This window comes from Chenopodium quinoa, unplaced genomic scaffold (assembly GCF_001683475.1).
Source record: "Chenopodium quinoa cultivar QQ74 unplaced genomic scaffold, ASM168347v1, whole genome shotgun sequence".
Classification (NCBI taxonomy): domain Eukaryota; kingdom Viridiplantae; phylum Streptophyta; class Magnoliopsida; order Caryophyllales; family Amaranthaceae; genus Chenopodium; species Chenopodium quinoa.
The window spans coordinates 503,208-521,681 of NW_018743021.1; the positions used below are offsets into that span (position 1 = coordinate 503,208).

At 29.2% G+C, this 18,474-nt stretch overlaps 1 protein-coding gene across 1 annotated transcript; it reads right to left on the reverse strand.

The window, feature by feature from the left end:
- Positions 1-5,544: 5,544 nt before the first annotated feature.
- On the reverse strand, positions 5,545-11,961 carry LOC110730120 (probable transcription factor KAN2). Its single transcript, XM_021909895.1, has 6 exons — positions 10,758-11,961; positions 10,569-10,645; positions 9,638-9,683; positions 9,343-9,517; positions 8,043-8,115; positions 5,545-6,056 (listed from the first exon to the last, which is right to left on the reverse strand). The coding sequence occupies exons 1-6, from the start codon at positions 11,479-11,481 to the stop codon at positions 5,925-5,927; spliced, it is 1,227 nt and encodes a 408-aa protein (XP_021765587.1). The 5' UTR covers positions 11,482-11,961; the 3' UTR covers positions 5,545-5,924.
- Between the last annotated feature and the right edge of the window lie 6,513 nt (positions 11,962-18,474).

Sequence of the window (18,474 nt, forward strand, 5' to 3'; positions counted from 1 at the left end):
TTAGAAAAGGTCCTCTTACCTACTAGTCCGTACGAAGATGTTGATTAATTTACTTTAAGTTTCAATGACCAAATATTCTAAAGTAACATCTAATATTTTATCGATTTTATAATCATATAATATACTCAGTAATATATATTGATACTGTTATTGATGGGGCTATAAAGATTACAAAACATTCCAATAAGAGACTATTAATAAGAGTAAAGGCTACACATACAATCGTTGTATGTGGTCCCTACAAATCAATAAGGGATGTAGGGAGTACATTGAAACAAATCCAACACTCCTTTGCTTATAACAATTAAATGTTATTTTGTACTGTAATATTTCGTGGAAAAATGTTTTGTTGATCCTGAGAGTTATCAACTGATAGAAATGTTATTTATCATGTCTTGAGAGATATAGAGATTAGAGAATCAATCAATAAACAAGCATATCATAAAATCTCTAATGTAGATGTATTTAATATTGAGCATTTCCGTAACGTAATTTATAAAAGGAATAATTAGTGGAAGATATAAATGTGTGGTTGAAACATGTATGATTGAAGAGAGATAGTGACATTGAAAACAGAGAAATGAAATGGAAGAAGAGTACTCGTAATAAATGAAGTCGGACCACAATATACAGATACAGTTGCTACCTTGGAACAGTACATGAAAATTCTGCATAATATTATTTCATACCTTTGGCCCTTTTTATTTATTTTTCTGTCATTGATCTCCTTTTGGCCCAAAGACAATTTACACTATTTTTGTACTCTTCAGAAAGTTACGTTTGACCAGAAAACTAGAGAATTTTGGGCAGATATATCTCACCTTAGCTACTCAACTTTTGTCACAATATATGTTAAATATTCGTTTCCTATCCTTCTAATAATTCCAAATTCTAATATTCGCCATTAATTTAGGTTAAACTTTACCTAGGGTACAAATTACAATCGCAAATTAAATGGCTTTAGCTTACTATTGAAAGTGCTATAATTTTATCATAGAGCATATAAAGTGTTCCTGATTGCATATTTCTCTTATCCAAAATATCAAGACGTAATCCAGAGGAAAACTAGCTTATCGCTTCGTTTTTTTTTCCTAAGTCGGATATATAACACTTTTATTAAACTAAGTTAAGCTAATTTTTGTATGTAGCCCAAAAAAAGATATATGATTATTGTAGCTTAACTTTTGTATTTATGTTTTCCAAATGTCTTATAAGGTGTGAATTATATGACCAAATGTTTTCCATAACTAACTTAAGTTATCAATTTGAGGCTCTTTTAACAACATACTCATATATCAATGTAGTTGGTTATATATGCTTCCCGTCATGCTTTTATGTGACTAACTAGTGGATGTATATGGTTTCAAACAATGTTTTATGACATTTGGTTGCATACGCACTTCCACCATTATTAAGGATTTTGTCATTAGGTCTCAAAATATTCAAAATTGGTCTAATTTTAGTATGTGGGTATCATCTTATCACATCTTAAGTGTCTTGACTTGATCATGCATGTATTGCTTTGCCTTGGCTCGCGTTCATGCCTCGCTTCTTTGAAAACTTCCCTAAGGCGAGACAATACGCTATCCTCAATGGCCAGTTGACCACATATTGGTGTTACATTAAACACTATAGGTAAGATGTTTTTATTCCTTCTTGTTCTTTGGCTTTTGCATGCCTTGACCAGCTACCCATGTGGTGTGTTCTATTCACCTTATTTTTACTTATCTGAACTTATTAGCCTTTATTGGAACTTATTTTAGTTATAAATTAAACTTGGTAACCCTGATTAACCCTTATCAAAACTTATCTGAACTTATTTTTCCTGAATTGAACTTATCTGAACTTATTAACCCTTATATGAACTTATCTGAACTTATTAACCCTTATATGAACTTATCTGAACTTATTAACCCTTATATGAACTTATCTGAACTTATTAACCCTTATATGAACTTATCTGAACTTATTAACCCTTATATGAACTTATCTGAACTTATTAACCATGAAATAAGTGGAAATAAGGTGAACATAATATAGCCTTAAAATAACCTAAAGATTGCATATATATTAGAAGATTACAAAGAAAAGATTTAGAATATTAAAGTTTAATAACTTCAAATGACGAGTGTTTTTATCATAAATTCCAATTCAACCTAAAATTCTTTTCATCAACTAGATGTAGAAAAAAAAAATGAGGTACAAGGCTTTTAATTTTACAGGCTAAAAAAATCAGATGTGAATTAATGAAAAAAACAGTAACATAATTTCTTAATGTGGTGCAACAATGGTCTGTTAGAGCTGATTTTGGGGAAAGCAAACTAAAGAAGTAGCTCTCTGTCTCGTTCTAAATTGACACTTTGAGATAGTATTATACAAAGGCATACATGTTTGTACACCTGCAATTTTTATCTTTTGTACTTTTTTTAAAAAAAAAAAAAAAAAAAAAAAAAAAAAAAACTTTAATTACAAATAAAAACATACCCTTCTTTGTGGACCAAATTCAGTATCCTAAGTTATGACTTTAAGTTTTTTTTAACTTGTATATTTATTTTATTTTCTTGTGTTAGTTGAGAGTGGGGGTGTAACTCTTTAATTACCTTTGTAGTTCTTGCAGAAAAGAACCTTTAGTTCGTTGATAAAGTTTACCTTATTTATGTTATTCTTTTTGAAAGGAATTTATGTATTTCTTGGCAGATTGACTATCAGTAATTACTTTGTCTCTTTAAGCTTTAACAACCTTGCTATGTCTAATAAATACTTCTTATGTCTTTGTTTTGTGCTTCAAACTCTTTCTACTCCGTATTATCTGTCATGTCAACTAATTAATTCTACTTTTTCGGACTTTATCTACAGTAAAATATGCGGTTTTAATTATCAACGTGTTGTCACTTTTTCTTTCCATTTTACATAATCATGATAACTCGTATTTTGTATATAGTACATGCATCTAAATATAAATAAAACGAACAAAATGAGCTCTAACTACAAAATACTTTGTTAATCATAATATAGTTTGAAGAGTTAAGAGGCCGCCGACAGTGAGTTTTATTCATCTAATTTTCACTCATCATAAGTTATGAACTAATTAGCTGATTTTATTTAAACTGTAATAGGGAGTATGAACTTGATTGGTTTTCTAGATTATTTTTTATTTTAATACTCCGTAATATTTTACTTAGTTACCTATAGTATACAATATAAAATAAAGAATTTTATAATACACTACTCTGTATATATATTTAAATGGTTCTAATAAATATAATACGGAGTAATAGTGTAATACACATGTTGACAAATGCAATATAACTATGGAGTACAATGAATTGATGAAAAGTCAGCTTATACATTTATTTTTGTAAGTTTGATATAGTCCGTAAATATATACTGAGTTGGTGAAAGTGGTTTAATATTTTGGAGGTTAATGTATGTAAGATGTAAGTACTCTTACATTTAATAATAATTCGAGAATACCCAATACTATGTAAAATTTGAAGATTAAAAAAAAAAAAACTTTATCCTAGTAAGAAGTCATTAAGAAAAATTGATTAAGTCAAAAGCTACCTATACACTCATGAAATTTGAAGGAGTGGAGGTTCTTGAAGTTAGTAAACATACAATACATAACATACAGACAGTGCTGCAGAACCCAATTATGGTCGAAAAAGTCAAAACCATTGCAGTCCCCTTAATTAGATAGCTGATAGCCTCACACCGTGCTCCACATATATAGCCTTACTTAAGATGTTCAATTTACCCGATATTTACTTATTTAAACTTAATTGATTTTATGTGATAGATCAAGTTTAATTGACTGTATTTGAACTTGTTATTATAACCTATTTTAGTTGTATAGATTGAATTTGGATAAGCCTTATTAACTTTATAGGAGCTTAGTTTTCCTCGTGTTTTCTTATCACATAGTCTAGTTGTTTGTTTCATCTCAAATAAGTTCAGATAAAGTAAATTCTAATAGAATAAGTTCATACAACATAATTTCAAACAAATTAAGTTTAGAAAATTCAAAGAAAATAAATTTTAAAATCATAAGTTCAAATAAATTCATATAAAAATAAAAAAAAAAGATTCTAATAAGCCTTTTTTTTTTTTGAGGAAAAGTGTTCTAATAAATTCAGACATAATAAAATTAGTTCATTAAAATTAAATAAGTTTGGATAAAATAAGTTCAGAAAAGTTGAAATGTATCAGCTTTAATCTTTATATAAGCTTGTAAGAATTATGTATATCCTAAATATAATAGAAACAAAATGAATAGAATAGGGTGTTCTTATGTAATGTCTTCTTATAAGAATTGTACAAGAATTTGTAATAGGTATAAGAGATGATTTTTAAGATGGTTATATTAACCTACTCATTTCCTTGATTGTCATTTTTTTTTCCTTCAAATTTGAAACTGATTTCTTATCGTAATCTTGTTTCAACACTTACGGTCTGTTCACATTTACTAAACTGAGCTGAACTAAACCGAACTGAACTGAATTGATTGGAGCTAAACTGAAATGAACTGAGCTGAAATGAATATTTTATGAGAGAGGAAAATTGGAAACTGAACTGAACTGAAATTAAGTAAATGTGAACAAGCCCTTATACATTCTAATTCTTTTGAGAGTAAGAGATAGCTCAAGTGTTTAGATCTTCCCTCCCAATTTCAAAAGATCATGGGATCGATTTTCACCCCTGTCCTTGTGACTCTTTAAACACCAAAAAAAAAAAAAAAAAAAAAAAAAAAACTAATCCTTTTGGATCGGAAAAAAAAAATGTCGCGCTTAGTATAGTTAAGCATATTTCAAGTGATTCACCATTTCACTCTAAAAATATATGGAAATCCTTTAAGTAAGAAAAAAAATGTTTAAAATTTAAATTTGAACCACCTAATTAAGTTATGATTTTCCAATTGGCCAAGGGTATAGTGGAGTAGATTTCTATTCCCACAACTTTAATGATAATTATTAAACAAAAATAAAAGTCTTTTTTTTTTTTTTTTTTTTTTTTTTTTTTTTTTTTTTTACCATTGTAGAAAGTATTCATCACCAAGTTGATTGAGTAAAAGAAGAATAAAATTTCCAAACTTTTTCTTTAGATGTACTAAAATAAAAATTATGTTCTTTATGTTTAGTACCTTTGTCATGTTCACTTTTTATACTTTCCCTTTGCTGGGAAAGTGTAGAGCATGTGACATAGCTAAGGAATGAACATAAAGCCCTCACAATATATAAAAATCTAAGAAAATTATTAGAACATTAATTAACATTTAAATATATCAAGCAAGAACTTTGCTTTGTCAAAATAAATATTTCTTTCTTCATTTTTTTCCTCCTTCAAAATGTATAAGGGACCCATTACAATTACCAAGGATCACTTCATACCTTAAAGATAATTAAGTAGAAGTACTACACTAATTAATCTCACTTTCTCTCTCTAATTAAATCTCACTTCAAAAACATACAAAATCAATTAGAATATCATCATATTTACGTAGGGAATACAATATAATTTTAATTTTGGACCTTACCATACTATTCCTTTTTTTTTTTTTTTTTTTTTTTTTTTTTTTTTGAGCTAGTACCAAATTATACATTGAAAATGACTATTACACCCTTTTCCTTGAATTCCAATCCTCTTCTCCTTTTGTTGCTTTCTGTCTTTTTTGTCTCCTCCTTTTTTATTTTCACCTTTTTTTTTCTCCTTTTTTCCACCTTTCTTTTTCTGGCTCTGAAATTTCAACCAGAGAGTACCTGATTCTCAATCAACCTGGCTCAGCTCAGTTAAGAAGACTATAATCATTTCAAAATGAGTAGTTTTTGTATTCCCTATTATATTTCTTCATACTCATTTTATCATCATTATATTTGTTCTCTTCTCCCCAAAAAAATATTTGAAGAAACCTAAAAAATTAATTTAAGTTAAAGTGGCCTCCCCAAGGTGAACTCCAGATTTGGCTTTGTTGGACTTGTTTGATGATCTCCTGATGATATGTTTGATGAGCTTACTTCTGATAATCTCTCGTAGCTTAAACATTTCGGTTCTGGCTCCTTCTGCACACGATAACAGTTTAAATAGCATAAGAACTCCGAATAAGAAACTGACACGTGTACAGTAAATTGTAATAAACACGCAAAAAAATTAAAAATCGTTTCATGAGCAAGTTGAACGACGTGACATCTAAATCTAGAAAATGGTAGTATAATTTTGCGTAAAGTGAAAGTGAAATTTTATGTAATTGAAAGATTATAAACCAACAAAATGTAATACACGAAGTATGTATAAAAATGACATATCTTTAAAAGTTTTTTAGAAGTACATGCATTTAGGAGTCTCGTTATCACATATTTTTCTAAAGACAAAAGAAGATATTTTTACTCATCCCTAATGCATATGACATTGTATATATCAACCTAGCTTTCACAACCATTGCACCAAAATTCTCAAAGTACAAAAAACAATAATCTATATTATTTTCACTCTTTGGACTCAAGATCTTATTACATGTATATATATCTTGTTGAATAAGCTGTCCTAATGATTCTACAATTATGAAAGTAGATTAAGATGTATTAAATTAATGTTTGGACCATATTGTAAACCTAAAATAGAAGGAAAAAGTGAAAAATTGACCTAAAAAGAAGAAAAAGAAGGAATTTACAGAAAGAAGATTTAGGAAGTCGATGATGATGAGTTCACTCACAAGTTCAGTACCATATAAAATGTGGTTGGAGACTTAGCAGCTTAGGGATGAGAATCCAAGGACATTGGACTCAGAGAATAAAAGAATAAAATTAAAATTTTTGAAAAAAGTTATAAATAAAATAAAAAAAATAAATAAATAAAAGAGGGATGATAATGTTTATGGTTTTACAAATATAAATAAGTAAAAAGGCTGTTACAGTTTTAGTGTCTCATGTGCACCTTAGCTAAAAAGCTTTACTTCAAAGTTGTAAAATTTGCAAAAAATAATAATATTCTTCTACCAAAATCTTCCTCGTTATAAGGTAGACAACTTTATATTATGCCTTACAATTTTCCCGCATTATTCTTTAATGTTTTGCCATCACCCCACCATAGATGCAAGCTAAGGTGAGTAATATTATGGATAAATCTACATAAAAAAAAAATGTTCATACTCGTACTAACATTCATATAATGTATGTGGTTAGACACTTTTTCGACATCTTATGAATATTTGACTTACCCATACTCAATCCCTGCATTTAAGAAGAAGAAAAATTTATATGTAACAAAAAGTGAATAAAGTTGTTATATAAATAACCCCTTTGACCAAATAAATAAAAAATTGTATGTGAAATTTCCTTTTTTTTTTTCATCTTCTTTAGCATTGATGCTCTTTTAATTTTGGGCTTTTGCACAGAGCTTTTTCTTGGTCACGAGAAGCCATATTTCCTTGGGAAGTAAAATGACAAAAATGTCCCCTATGAAGAGCAATTTACACAGGACACTCACTTGTACAGCTTTTGAAAGGCTTTTGTCCTTTTTCTAAAATTCTCTCTTTTATTTTTCAACTTTGTAGCAGCGACTTTTATGAGAAAAATTAGAAAAAAAAGGAAGATATATACTTGTACGTAGTAGAGAAAGATAGAGAGAGAAAATTAGAAAAAATAAATATATAAGTATAAATAATCCTCCTTTTTTTTCTCTTTAACTTTTGCTTTCTTTTTATGGTTAACTTCCTTTTCTTTTCATGCACATTCCCTCAATATTCCCCACAGGAATAATATGTTTAATATAGTATGTTATGTTTCATAGTGCATACTAACTTTCAAACTCACTGTTTTGTGTACATTAATTTAAAGTTAAAAACAAAACAATAACCTAAAAAACACAGTCGGTGTATATTTTTTTTATTCTATCCGTCTCACATATTCTTTTATGTTTTAATGGTGATTGTTTGAAAAAAAAGTTCTAAAACGTGAAGAATTTTTATAGATGAAGACAGTAAATACAATTAATAGAATACAGAGTATGTATAAATTATTATAAAACGGGTGATGTAAGTATATATGTACCTCGAGAGAAGATTGGCATTGCATGTTGTTTCCTGAGGAATCCTTAGGCTTGCTATGCAACCAAGCTTCCCTGCTATAAAAGTTCCAAAATCCAAACCAAGAAAGAGAAAAAAAGGAAATATATTCCATCAGTAGAGGTAATTGTGAGATCAAATAAAACCAAAAAAACACAATTTTTTTTCACAATTTAGTTTTTGTACAAAACACTTAGTTATTCAAGGTATAGTCCATAATTATTATGATCAAAGTAATTGATGATCAGAATGATATATATAAATGGGTCCATGAATGGAATATTTTCAGTTTCTTTTTGTTCCTGCATACATTAGGACATTTTATTTTTGCAACGCGGGCTCCATGTAGAGTAAATAAAAAAAATTAACGAAAAAAATGCCCTATTTTTAAAGCCCACAAAATCACAAAGAAAGAGATATCTTCCAATATTCTTGTTGTATAGAAGGTTGAGGAATATTTTTCATGTTAGATTCTTTAATTATATATTAATTGCAATGCATGGTAATCAATCTTAGTGATGATTATATACCTAAGTTTAGTTTTCTAATACTATATATTCAACTTTGCTAATTGAAAAAAAAATGTGAATTCAAAGTCTAATTAAGTGTCTATTATATAAATGTGCGTTCTTGATGATGCTATTAAAATACTTTATATTGAATTTTAAACCCCCTTTAATTTTACATTCTTTTTTAGAGCTCTTCTTTCATGTGAATTTAACCTCGTGCAAAATTGCATGAACACTAAGAAATTAATCTAGGGAAATAAAGGTTAGAGGAGAAAAGTTTAAAAGATACATAAATGAATGAAAGAATGAAATCATCAATCAAAATCTTTTTATTTCACCTTTTAAAAGAATTTGCAACTATCTAAAATAAACTCATCTTTCATTAAGAAGTGCTTTTCCTTTATAAATTCTAGGTAAAGATTGCATACATCTGAACCACCCATACACCGACTTAATTGAGAATAATAAACCTCATCACTGATAAGCTATATGAACTCCACTTACCACAAACTATATCTTATTGCAAGCTTCTTTACAAATGCATTTATCACTAGCTAACAAATTAAATACGGAGTATTGATCAACTATCTAGTGTTTTACAATCATCTTATTAGTTAAATTTTTACCTTCATTGGTAAGTCTAATTAAACCTCCATTTTTAAAGGGCTTAATTAAGAAAACCACCCATTTCTAAAGCGTATTATTATGTGTATTAAACATGCATGAAGAACTAATGATATAATTGATTAAAGAATACGAGTAGTAAAATCAAATAACCTTGAAGAATTGCTCCAAAGTCCATGAGAATTATAGTCCTTTTCTTGGTGCATATTTGGCGACGATCTTCCATGCGGAAGAGTCGGTCGCTCGGAACTTCTACTGCTTTGCATATTCCCAAACATGTCGTCTGATGTATCGCCCGACGAACCATTTTCGTATGCATCCCCTTGCCCTGCAACAAATTAAATCAAATTATTTCCAAATTTAATCATACTTACTTCGTATTAAACATAATATTACCTCGATAACATTTTATTTAACGACGATAATACATATGTACGAAAATTCATACCTGAAGAAGCAGCTGCTCTATCAGTTGTCTTTACCGTTCTATACATCTGAAGACAAAAAAGAAAAAATAAATAAATACGAGTTACTTTGGAACTGTTTAAGTTTGTACATCGTAAATAGTATAATTTCCGAAGAAATTAAAAAACAAAAAAAAAAAAAAAAACATAGAAAAGAATGAATACGTAGGTAAGTAGTACAGGAAGAAAAGAAGGGTGCAGGGATTAGATGTATGGATAAGCGTGTAGGAGATAAAATTAACTATGGTTAAAAAAAATAAAATAAAAAAGGGGGAAAACCAAGTAATGGTTAAATTTAAAAAAAAAAAATTGAAAATAAAAATGAATGAGTGAGTAAAGAAAGAAAACATGATATCATTGAGAAATGATGGTGTTCCTGTACTTGCTCTCTATTATTCCATAAATTTTCTTCGCCCATCTCTAGGAGGAGAGAGACTAACTACACACTACACTAGCATTTTCCCGAGATAATTGAATTCAATCCCTTCCTTCCTAAATTTAATTTAAATCAAAATTAAAAATTAAGAAGAAGATTTAATTTGTCTTGTTTTATTTTTAAACTCTCCCTTTGCCTTGACTTCATTTCACTTCTCCACATAATTTTCATCTTTCATTGTACTTTGTTTTATGTAGTCGCGACTTATCTATTCAGATAAAATAGATCTGAATAGATAGTCGTTTAAGGGCTAAACAGTGGGTTTTTTTCGATTGGAAGAAATACAATCCCTAATTTTAAAAATTGGTGATATTTGTGATCAAAACTAAAATTGGAAATGATCTATAGACTGACTGCTTAGTGCGTATTATAAAGAGAGTTGGTTGGATATAATCTTTGTTATTTTCCAACTTATTTAATAATTGATTTAAATTAGGTTTATTATGACTAATAATAACATAAATAATTAAAAAAATAACCTGTAAATGGGACTTGACATGAGCTAAGGTAAGATCCTTGACATCCATGAGCTCAAGTACTGACTTTGGTGTTGCCCCTATTTGTTTCCAAAAAAAAAAAAAAAAAAAAAAAAAAAAATCAATACTCACATTTTTAATTTTGATTTTGTAAAAAAAAAAAAAAAAAAAGATCATGGATATGATGATTACTTTCATGGCCACCCAAGAGTTCAACGGCGTGAACGAAACGAGCATGAAGAGTTGAAGTCCAGCGCATCCGAGGTGCTCTCATGCTACGTTTAGCCGGAAAGCGCGAAAAAATCCTTGATCTCATTAGCCCTTGATGATGATGGTGGTGAGAAGAAGGCGAGTGATAAGGTATATGATGAAGGTGATGATTGGATGCGGGTGAAACTAAGTTAGGATTAGCTAGACCGGCCGCGGTGATACTGGTAGAATCCATTGGCTGTGGTGGAGCAAACGGAAAAGACGGTGGAGGGTTTTGATAAACTGGGATCCCTCTAATGGGCCTTAAAAAGCCCAACTCCGAGCCCAATCCATTATTGCTATTACTGTTATTACTAATACTATTACTATTATGACTACTAATCGTACTATTATTGGAATTTGTTTGATGGTGTTGTTGTAGCAGCTGCTGGTACAGCTGCTGCTGTTGCTGTTGTTGGTGGTGGTGATGGTAATGATGGAGGAAATTAGACCCGGTGGCGGCTGAGGAGGCCGCTACCGGGTGTGATAGAGAGAGGTCGAAGGTGGAGTTTGTTTTGTCGGAGATGGAGTTTCTAGAGTTATCGGAAGCGCGCTTCCAGAAGGCTAAATCCATGTCCGATGTAGCGGAGACTCCGGAAGTGGGTTTGGGTACGTTTGGGGGACTGATTTGGAGGGATAAATCTGGTTGAGCTGGGAATAACTCCATATAATTAAGGTTATAATAATAACAATAATTAAACACACAAGCGAATTGAAAGAGGGAGTATGAAGTTGAGTTTGGAAGTTAAAAATTGATTGGTTGTTTGTTTGTTTAAGGGTTTGGATGATGTTAATGAATGAAGAAGATGATCGAATTGAAGAGAGAGAAAGAGGAAGCAGGGGGGGGGGGGGTAGTTGCAGAAAGAATGGGAGGAGAGAGAAAGTGAAGTTCGTAGTTTCTTTTGTGTGAAGTATATGTGAGAAAATGACAGTTGAGAAAGAAAGAAGGAAGAGAAAATAAACCAGAGATAAAGAGGGAGAAAGAGAGGAGAGAGAAAGTGGCTTTTTTGGACGTGGGGGTAAGGACTTAGCCAGACTCGATGGAGGAAGCTAAGATAGGAGAGCAAATTAAAGGGGTTCAAGGATAATAAAGGAAAAGTTTTTTTTTTGGCTTTTTTTTTTTTTATTATTTTGTCTAATTTTATTATTATTATTATTAGTTTTTTTTTTTTTTTTTTTTTTTTTTTTTTTTTTTTTTTGGGTTAAGTTATTATTCTTTGTTGTTGTATGATGTTGGATGTGGGTTGTGTTGGGAGGGTATGTATGTAGATTGTAGAAGACGTGTGCCTTTGTTCCTTGACATTCTTGGTCTTACTAACCCTTTGCTAACTCACTCAATAACACACACATAATATTAGTCTTACTAACCCTTTTCTAGAGAGTTTTGGTTTGTTTTCGAAAAATAAGGAAAATTTTTGATTGACTATGGGAGGGCTGACACAAAGGGTGACAACCCTTAGGGCTTGCCCTCTTCATCTTTAGTACAGTTTAGTTCAGATCTTAATTTCCTTATCTCATAAATAATTCATTTCAGCTCTATTTAGTTCATTTCAGGTTAGCTCCAATCAATTTAGTTCAGTTCAGTTTAACTCAGTTCAGTAAATCAGAACAGACCTTTAGAACTTACAAAAGGTAACAATTCTTATGGGAGAGTGCAAGAGAAAATAAGTCAAGATTAGACCGAGAAAGCCAAGTTATATTGGTTTTATAATGCTCTTGAATTAAAGATTTACCATGGTATCAGAGTAAATGAAAGTTTTATGTGTTATTAGGTGTGAAAAGAGGGAGGGCCCGTAATATTTTTCGAATTGATGGAACTTTTCTCGATTTGTGAGTAACCATATTTTCCTCCACCCACATACGTGTGTTAAAAAATAAAAAGACCCAATGAAGATATATTTATAATGAATTGTTTAAAACCCTAATGTGCTGTTTCCATTAGATTTGCTTAGATAGTTGGATGTCTTGGTTTGGACTAACATTTGTGTAGTAAAATGCTTCTATTTTCAGCAAAAAAAAATATAAAAAAAAATAGGGCTTCATTTTAATTCTTGGGGGGGAAATAAAAAAACAATTGAGTTTTAACTTTTAAAGAAATCAATTGCTAGTATCAGAAGTATAATCAATTTGTAGTTATTAACTAGAATAAGAACAAGTACCTATTACCTCGTTAGAGCAACACTTCAACTAAATTATTACTAGCTAGCAAATATGGAAATATGCCCTAATAGTAGATATGGAGCAATACTACTTGAACTTAATTTGATGTGATACGACATAATAGATTAATAGTAGTCGTATCATTCTTAATAAGAAACATTAGTTTGTGTACATCTTAATTCTTAATTGAGTAATTTTTACTAATCAAATGTCCATTTCATTACTTTATACGAACAAAATTACAATAACTTGTTCCTAACAACTTAAATTATATGCTGGCCATCCGCCATCATATCTATTAGGTCGGATTTGCGAGTTGATGTAGCTCTTGAAAATATAAAGCATAATAAGGAAAAAGCAAATGTGTTTGAATGTCACTCGATCTCCTTATCCAGAAATTATATATTCTCCGTATATGCTAATTTGACGTGTTTGAGAAATTTTAAGTTTAAAATTGTTGATTTTTGTTTTATTTTTCAAGATTTCCATAGTAATTTAAAGTAACAGATAGAAGAATTTAGTTTACTCTTCTTTCAAGGACTCAAGGATGTATAACTAATTAAACAAATTTTTTAGCTGATACTGCACACCGATTCGACCCGATTGTCAACCCTAGCTATATTTCTACTTCTACTTAAAATCTACATAAATTATTCAAATGTTAATTGTATCTACTTTTAATAATTATCAAGCTATATATACAACTGTACGGTACCCTTATATTATGATTAGCAAAATCCATTATTAAATGAAATCATTCAAAACAACTTTAAAGTATAATTAACACAATCTCTAGCTCTTAGATTTGCTTAGTGGTAGTCGTACTATACATAAGTACTCTTAATAATATGAGATGTAATATGTACAAAATCACATTCTATAGATAAACAGACAATTAAAAGTGTGAATTATAACATAAGGTTGAAAAAAAATAAGATTCTTAATAGACGACGACAAGTCCATTCTATTAGATATCCCAAATCAAAGGCTCACATACAACTCCTATTTACAATATATATAAATTATGCTTATTTATTTATTTAATTTATGTGCAATAATTAACTGCAAAAAACATTGTTGTTGTTGACAAAAATGGGACCCATAATTATAGGGGGGCAAATTACATTATCCTATGCTGCTTTCTCCCAGATTTGTCAACAAACTGATTGAAGCCTTAACAATTATTTGATCATCTTAACAAATCACACACACATACTTCACACTCTATTTTAGTCAAAATAAACAAGAACAAAAAAGCTAATTTTTTTTTTTAATAAAATAAAAAAAGATGGTTCAAATCAAAAGCAAATTTTATTTTTATTATATGAATGACATACAAAGAATTATATAAAGTTGATAATATGGCAAGAGCAAAAGTAGTCTTTTTCCTGTGCCATGTTATTATCAATTCAATAGTCTTACATATGGTATTTTGTGTACGTACTACACTACTACACTTATATCCTAACTTTATTAATTATTATTTGTATCTATCTTTTTTTAATTTTATGAAAGAAAATAAATATTGCTGTAGAAAATTTGGGGAGTTTTATTTTGCACCACTAGACAGTGCCATGGCCTCATTTATTTACACAACAAGTGGGGCCATGTTGTAAGGTGTCTCCTTTATTTGGTAGTGTCTAAGCTAGCTCATATTGTTGAGGTATATATGTGTATTTAGAGAGTGGTTTTTCTAAAATTGGGCCATAGGATGATTAGTCGGTCGAGATGTTATGTGTGTATGTATTAGCTTAGTGATGATTGAAGAAAGCAAATCGTTTTGTAATTAGGGATCTATGTGATATTTGATGTTGAAAGTGTCATTTTATAGGCTTTCTAGATGTGGAATATAGTCGTGATTAACAATGAATGGTTACGCTTAATCAGTTTTCATCACCTTATCTTCAAATCACTAATTTGAAGAAAATTGGTTCTAACAAGTGTCGTTTAAGTTCACTGCGTGCCAATAAGAATTATCCAAGTTCTTTTCAGATACATTGTTGCACATTACAATATGTAATTATAGATAGGCTTAGATAGGTTTGAAAAGGTTAATATAAGGAAAATTTGGTACAGAAAATGTGCATCCTTAGTTGATAAATTCTGGTGGGTGCATAGTGTGGTATCAGAGGCATTGAATCGAATCACTTTTATACAACAATATTTGTGTCATTCTACATGCCAAAATAACAATGAAAGTAATGATATCACCATTTCACCAATTGATGTATTGGATCTTGTTAACAAACTTGACTATTGTTAAAAGCATATTCATTGTTTCGTCATATAATTTTACATGATTTAAACCAAACATTGAGAAATCTTTCCGCATTGCCTTCAATTCAAAGATAGACACATGAATCATCAGTGGTCTAATATAAATAAATAAAATACATGCATGGTTCATAGCGGCCAGTTTAATTTGAGCTTGAACCAAGTTTCGAGATTTTGTAAAGTAATACAACGTTTTTTCATCAAGTTTCGACATTAATTAAGTTTCAAAAGTATAAATATTCAATTTTTTTTTTTTTTTTTTTTTTTGCCATTTACTCCGTACACCATCATTCATGCGATTTAAAAAAAGGCTTTCATTTGACATATTTAAAAAAGAGTCGTATTACCATGCCAATTGAAAAGGCAAATTTAAAAAAAAAAAAAAACGATAAAATAATAAATTTGTAAGACCTAATATAACTCAAATATTTACCATCAAACGAATATGTCATAGGTGTGATAGTACTAAAGTATGTTAAATACATGAAAGGCACATATCATAGTTGAAAATGAGATATTCTTGCGGGTATACAACAACCGGCTACTATAGAATTAGACGGGAAACTTGGTCGGGCCAAATCTTTTCATCCATAAATGATTTGGACCCCTCTTTTATTCTACACACACTAGTTTCTCTACGTCGTCGTTTTATTAACTAAGCTTTATTAATACACTTTTATACAAACTGAGTTTCACTCGTCTATATCTTCATACATTAAATCCACATAAGTACGCATACCAAACATCTCTAGATAAGCTTACACACATATTCAAAATGAATGATAACCTACCATTGTATTTCATGATTCATTTATTATGGAGTGTAATTTTAGTAACTAAATTGACACATGATTATCATGGATCAATATAGGTTGATTCTCTATTCTTAAGTGTTCGACTACATCTCGCTAATTAAGTAACACTGAAAACCATAGATTGATATGATATTGTTTAATTTTTAACGACTTCAATTAATTACCATGATTCTACATAAAATTACGGAGTACTTATCTACTCTTTTTTCTAAGCATTTAATATATTTCCTTTTTTTAGTATTAGGTTGGGAATTTATCAACAATTCACGAGTAAATCAGTGTAATAAATGTTAATTTTATGTCTATTCTTTCCACTTTTAATTCCTTAGGGCTGCATATATCTTTTTCCTTCTTGGATTGTTGAGACCCTTTTATATATATATATATATATATATATATATATATATATATATATATATATATATATATATATATATATATATATATATATATATATATATATATATATATATATATATATATATATATATATATCGGGATGAGTTTTTAATTGAAATTCATTAATGTTTAATTAGATTCAAAGATTTACTATGGTAAAAATCAGCACTAGGAAGCAGACAAATCACTAATAAGTCAAAAATTCTCCTTTTAGTATTAGGTAAATTGCAAAATTTTAAAGCACTCCAAGAATTTTTCTCTTTTAAGGAGTTATCCATGGACCGACATGCTGTGGAATGTAAAATAATAATTGTCTTTATAATTTTCATTTCCCTTATTTTGTGGGACAAAGAAGATTGGAACAGCTAAGAAATGATTTTCAACTCATACTACTAGTAATTTTAAATTTACATTGAAATAAATAAACCATATAATATAATAATAACGTCAGCTAATTAAATGGAAAATTCCAGGTAATGTAAATACCTAGGTCAATCTTAGATAAAATTTTTAAAAAAAAAAATGTTGGGTATGCAAAGCTAGCTAGATACACTAATACGAGTAAGTGGCAAGTGTTGAAAACTTGAAGATCTCAAGAAACAAACAAAACAGAAAATAATTTATTAATATTATTCCTCAATGAATAACGGTAGTTAATTAAATGCTACATATGTTTAAGAAATTTCTGTTTATATTCCCTATAATTTTGAATCTTTTGGACTTTGACAATTGTCCTTCAGTTGATCATATTATATACGAAAATATTCTAGGGCATTATTGATAATTGCACCACGTACGTTAGAATATGTACACATAAAAGAATTTTATTTGAAGATTTTATCGAATTTACTATGAATTGTCAATTTTATGGTATAAATGTACGTAGAATAATATATGAGACATGATTAAATGAATGTCGCGTCATCCAATGGTCCGCAATGTTTACTTGTAAGCTACAATGAAATGTATACATATTTCTATGTAATGCTTTTTTGTTTAAATTTTATGAACATGTATTTTGAACTAAGATTAAAAGGCGGTAACAAATTCATTAAGGTTTATAAATTCCTCCTTCAACCAAAACATACAAATATACAAAGTAAAAGTTAGGGTATGTCAAAAGTCCGACTTTTTTAGGACGTCTTGCTTATTTTAGAGGCGGATTTAAACCTATGTTGTATCTTTTGAAGTTGTAAGTGAGTCTAAGTCTTTGTCTTTGAAAGATGTACATGTACTAGAATTGACTTATTATCTTAATTTTTATTTTATGTATGACATAATTATATATAAAAATAACAAAAAAGCGTTTTAAAATAATTGTTATTAGATCATTAATTGAAGTACCAGTGTTAGGTTGTTGATGAGTCTTTACAAGTAAATAAGTAATACCAAATAAAATTCTCTTCTTAATAATGTATGGGTCACATTAGGACCTATTGTGTTTATTTCAAATACATTAATACTTTTGTCTAGCAAAAGGAGTGGGTGGTTCATGGCTTTGAAGTTAGCGGCAATATGTTTAATATGGATTAAAATAGCCATAATTCTTAAATTTCGAGCTTATTTAGGTATCCAAAATATCCTATAGAAGAATCATAAATTCTTCAAGTTTATATGTTATAATAACGACTTTGTTTTTATTACATTTTTAATTATTATTTTTTGTATGAATATAATACACTTAAATATCTCTATTTTTAATGGTTGATGAGATAGTGCCTTTACATGTATTATATGGTGCATTGTTATATTGTCATATTGCTTGATAGTACAAGTACTCCTTTGATTATATACATATAGGTCATATTTAATTTTGATAGTCAAATTAAAATACTTTAACTATATTTAATTAACCTATTCTCTAGCAAGATAATCCGATGAAAAGTATTATAGAAGCAAAAGATACGGAGTATAATTTATAAAGATGACCTAAATGAAACATAAAACCTGAATTCAAAGCCTTGGCAAATTTTCCAAGGCTCCACTTCTTACTACTAGTATATAAATTTATC

Coding starts and splice junctions, on each gene's coding strand:
- LOC110730120 (XM_021909895.1), bottom strand. CDS start 11,481: ATGGAGTTATTCCCAGCTCAACCAGATTTATCCCTCCAAATCAGTCCC. Junction 9,518..9,637: donor TAGAGCAGCTGCTTCTTCAG/GTATGAATTTTC, acceptor AATTTGTTGCAG/GGCAAGGGGATGCATACGAA. Junction 8,116..9,342: donor CTTTGGAGCAATTCTTCAAG/GTTATTTGATTT, acceptor GAACTTTTATAG/CAGGGAAGCTTGGTTGCATA.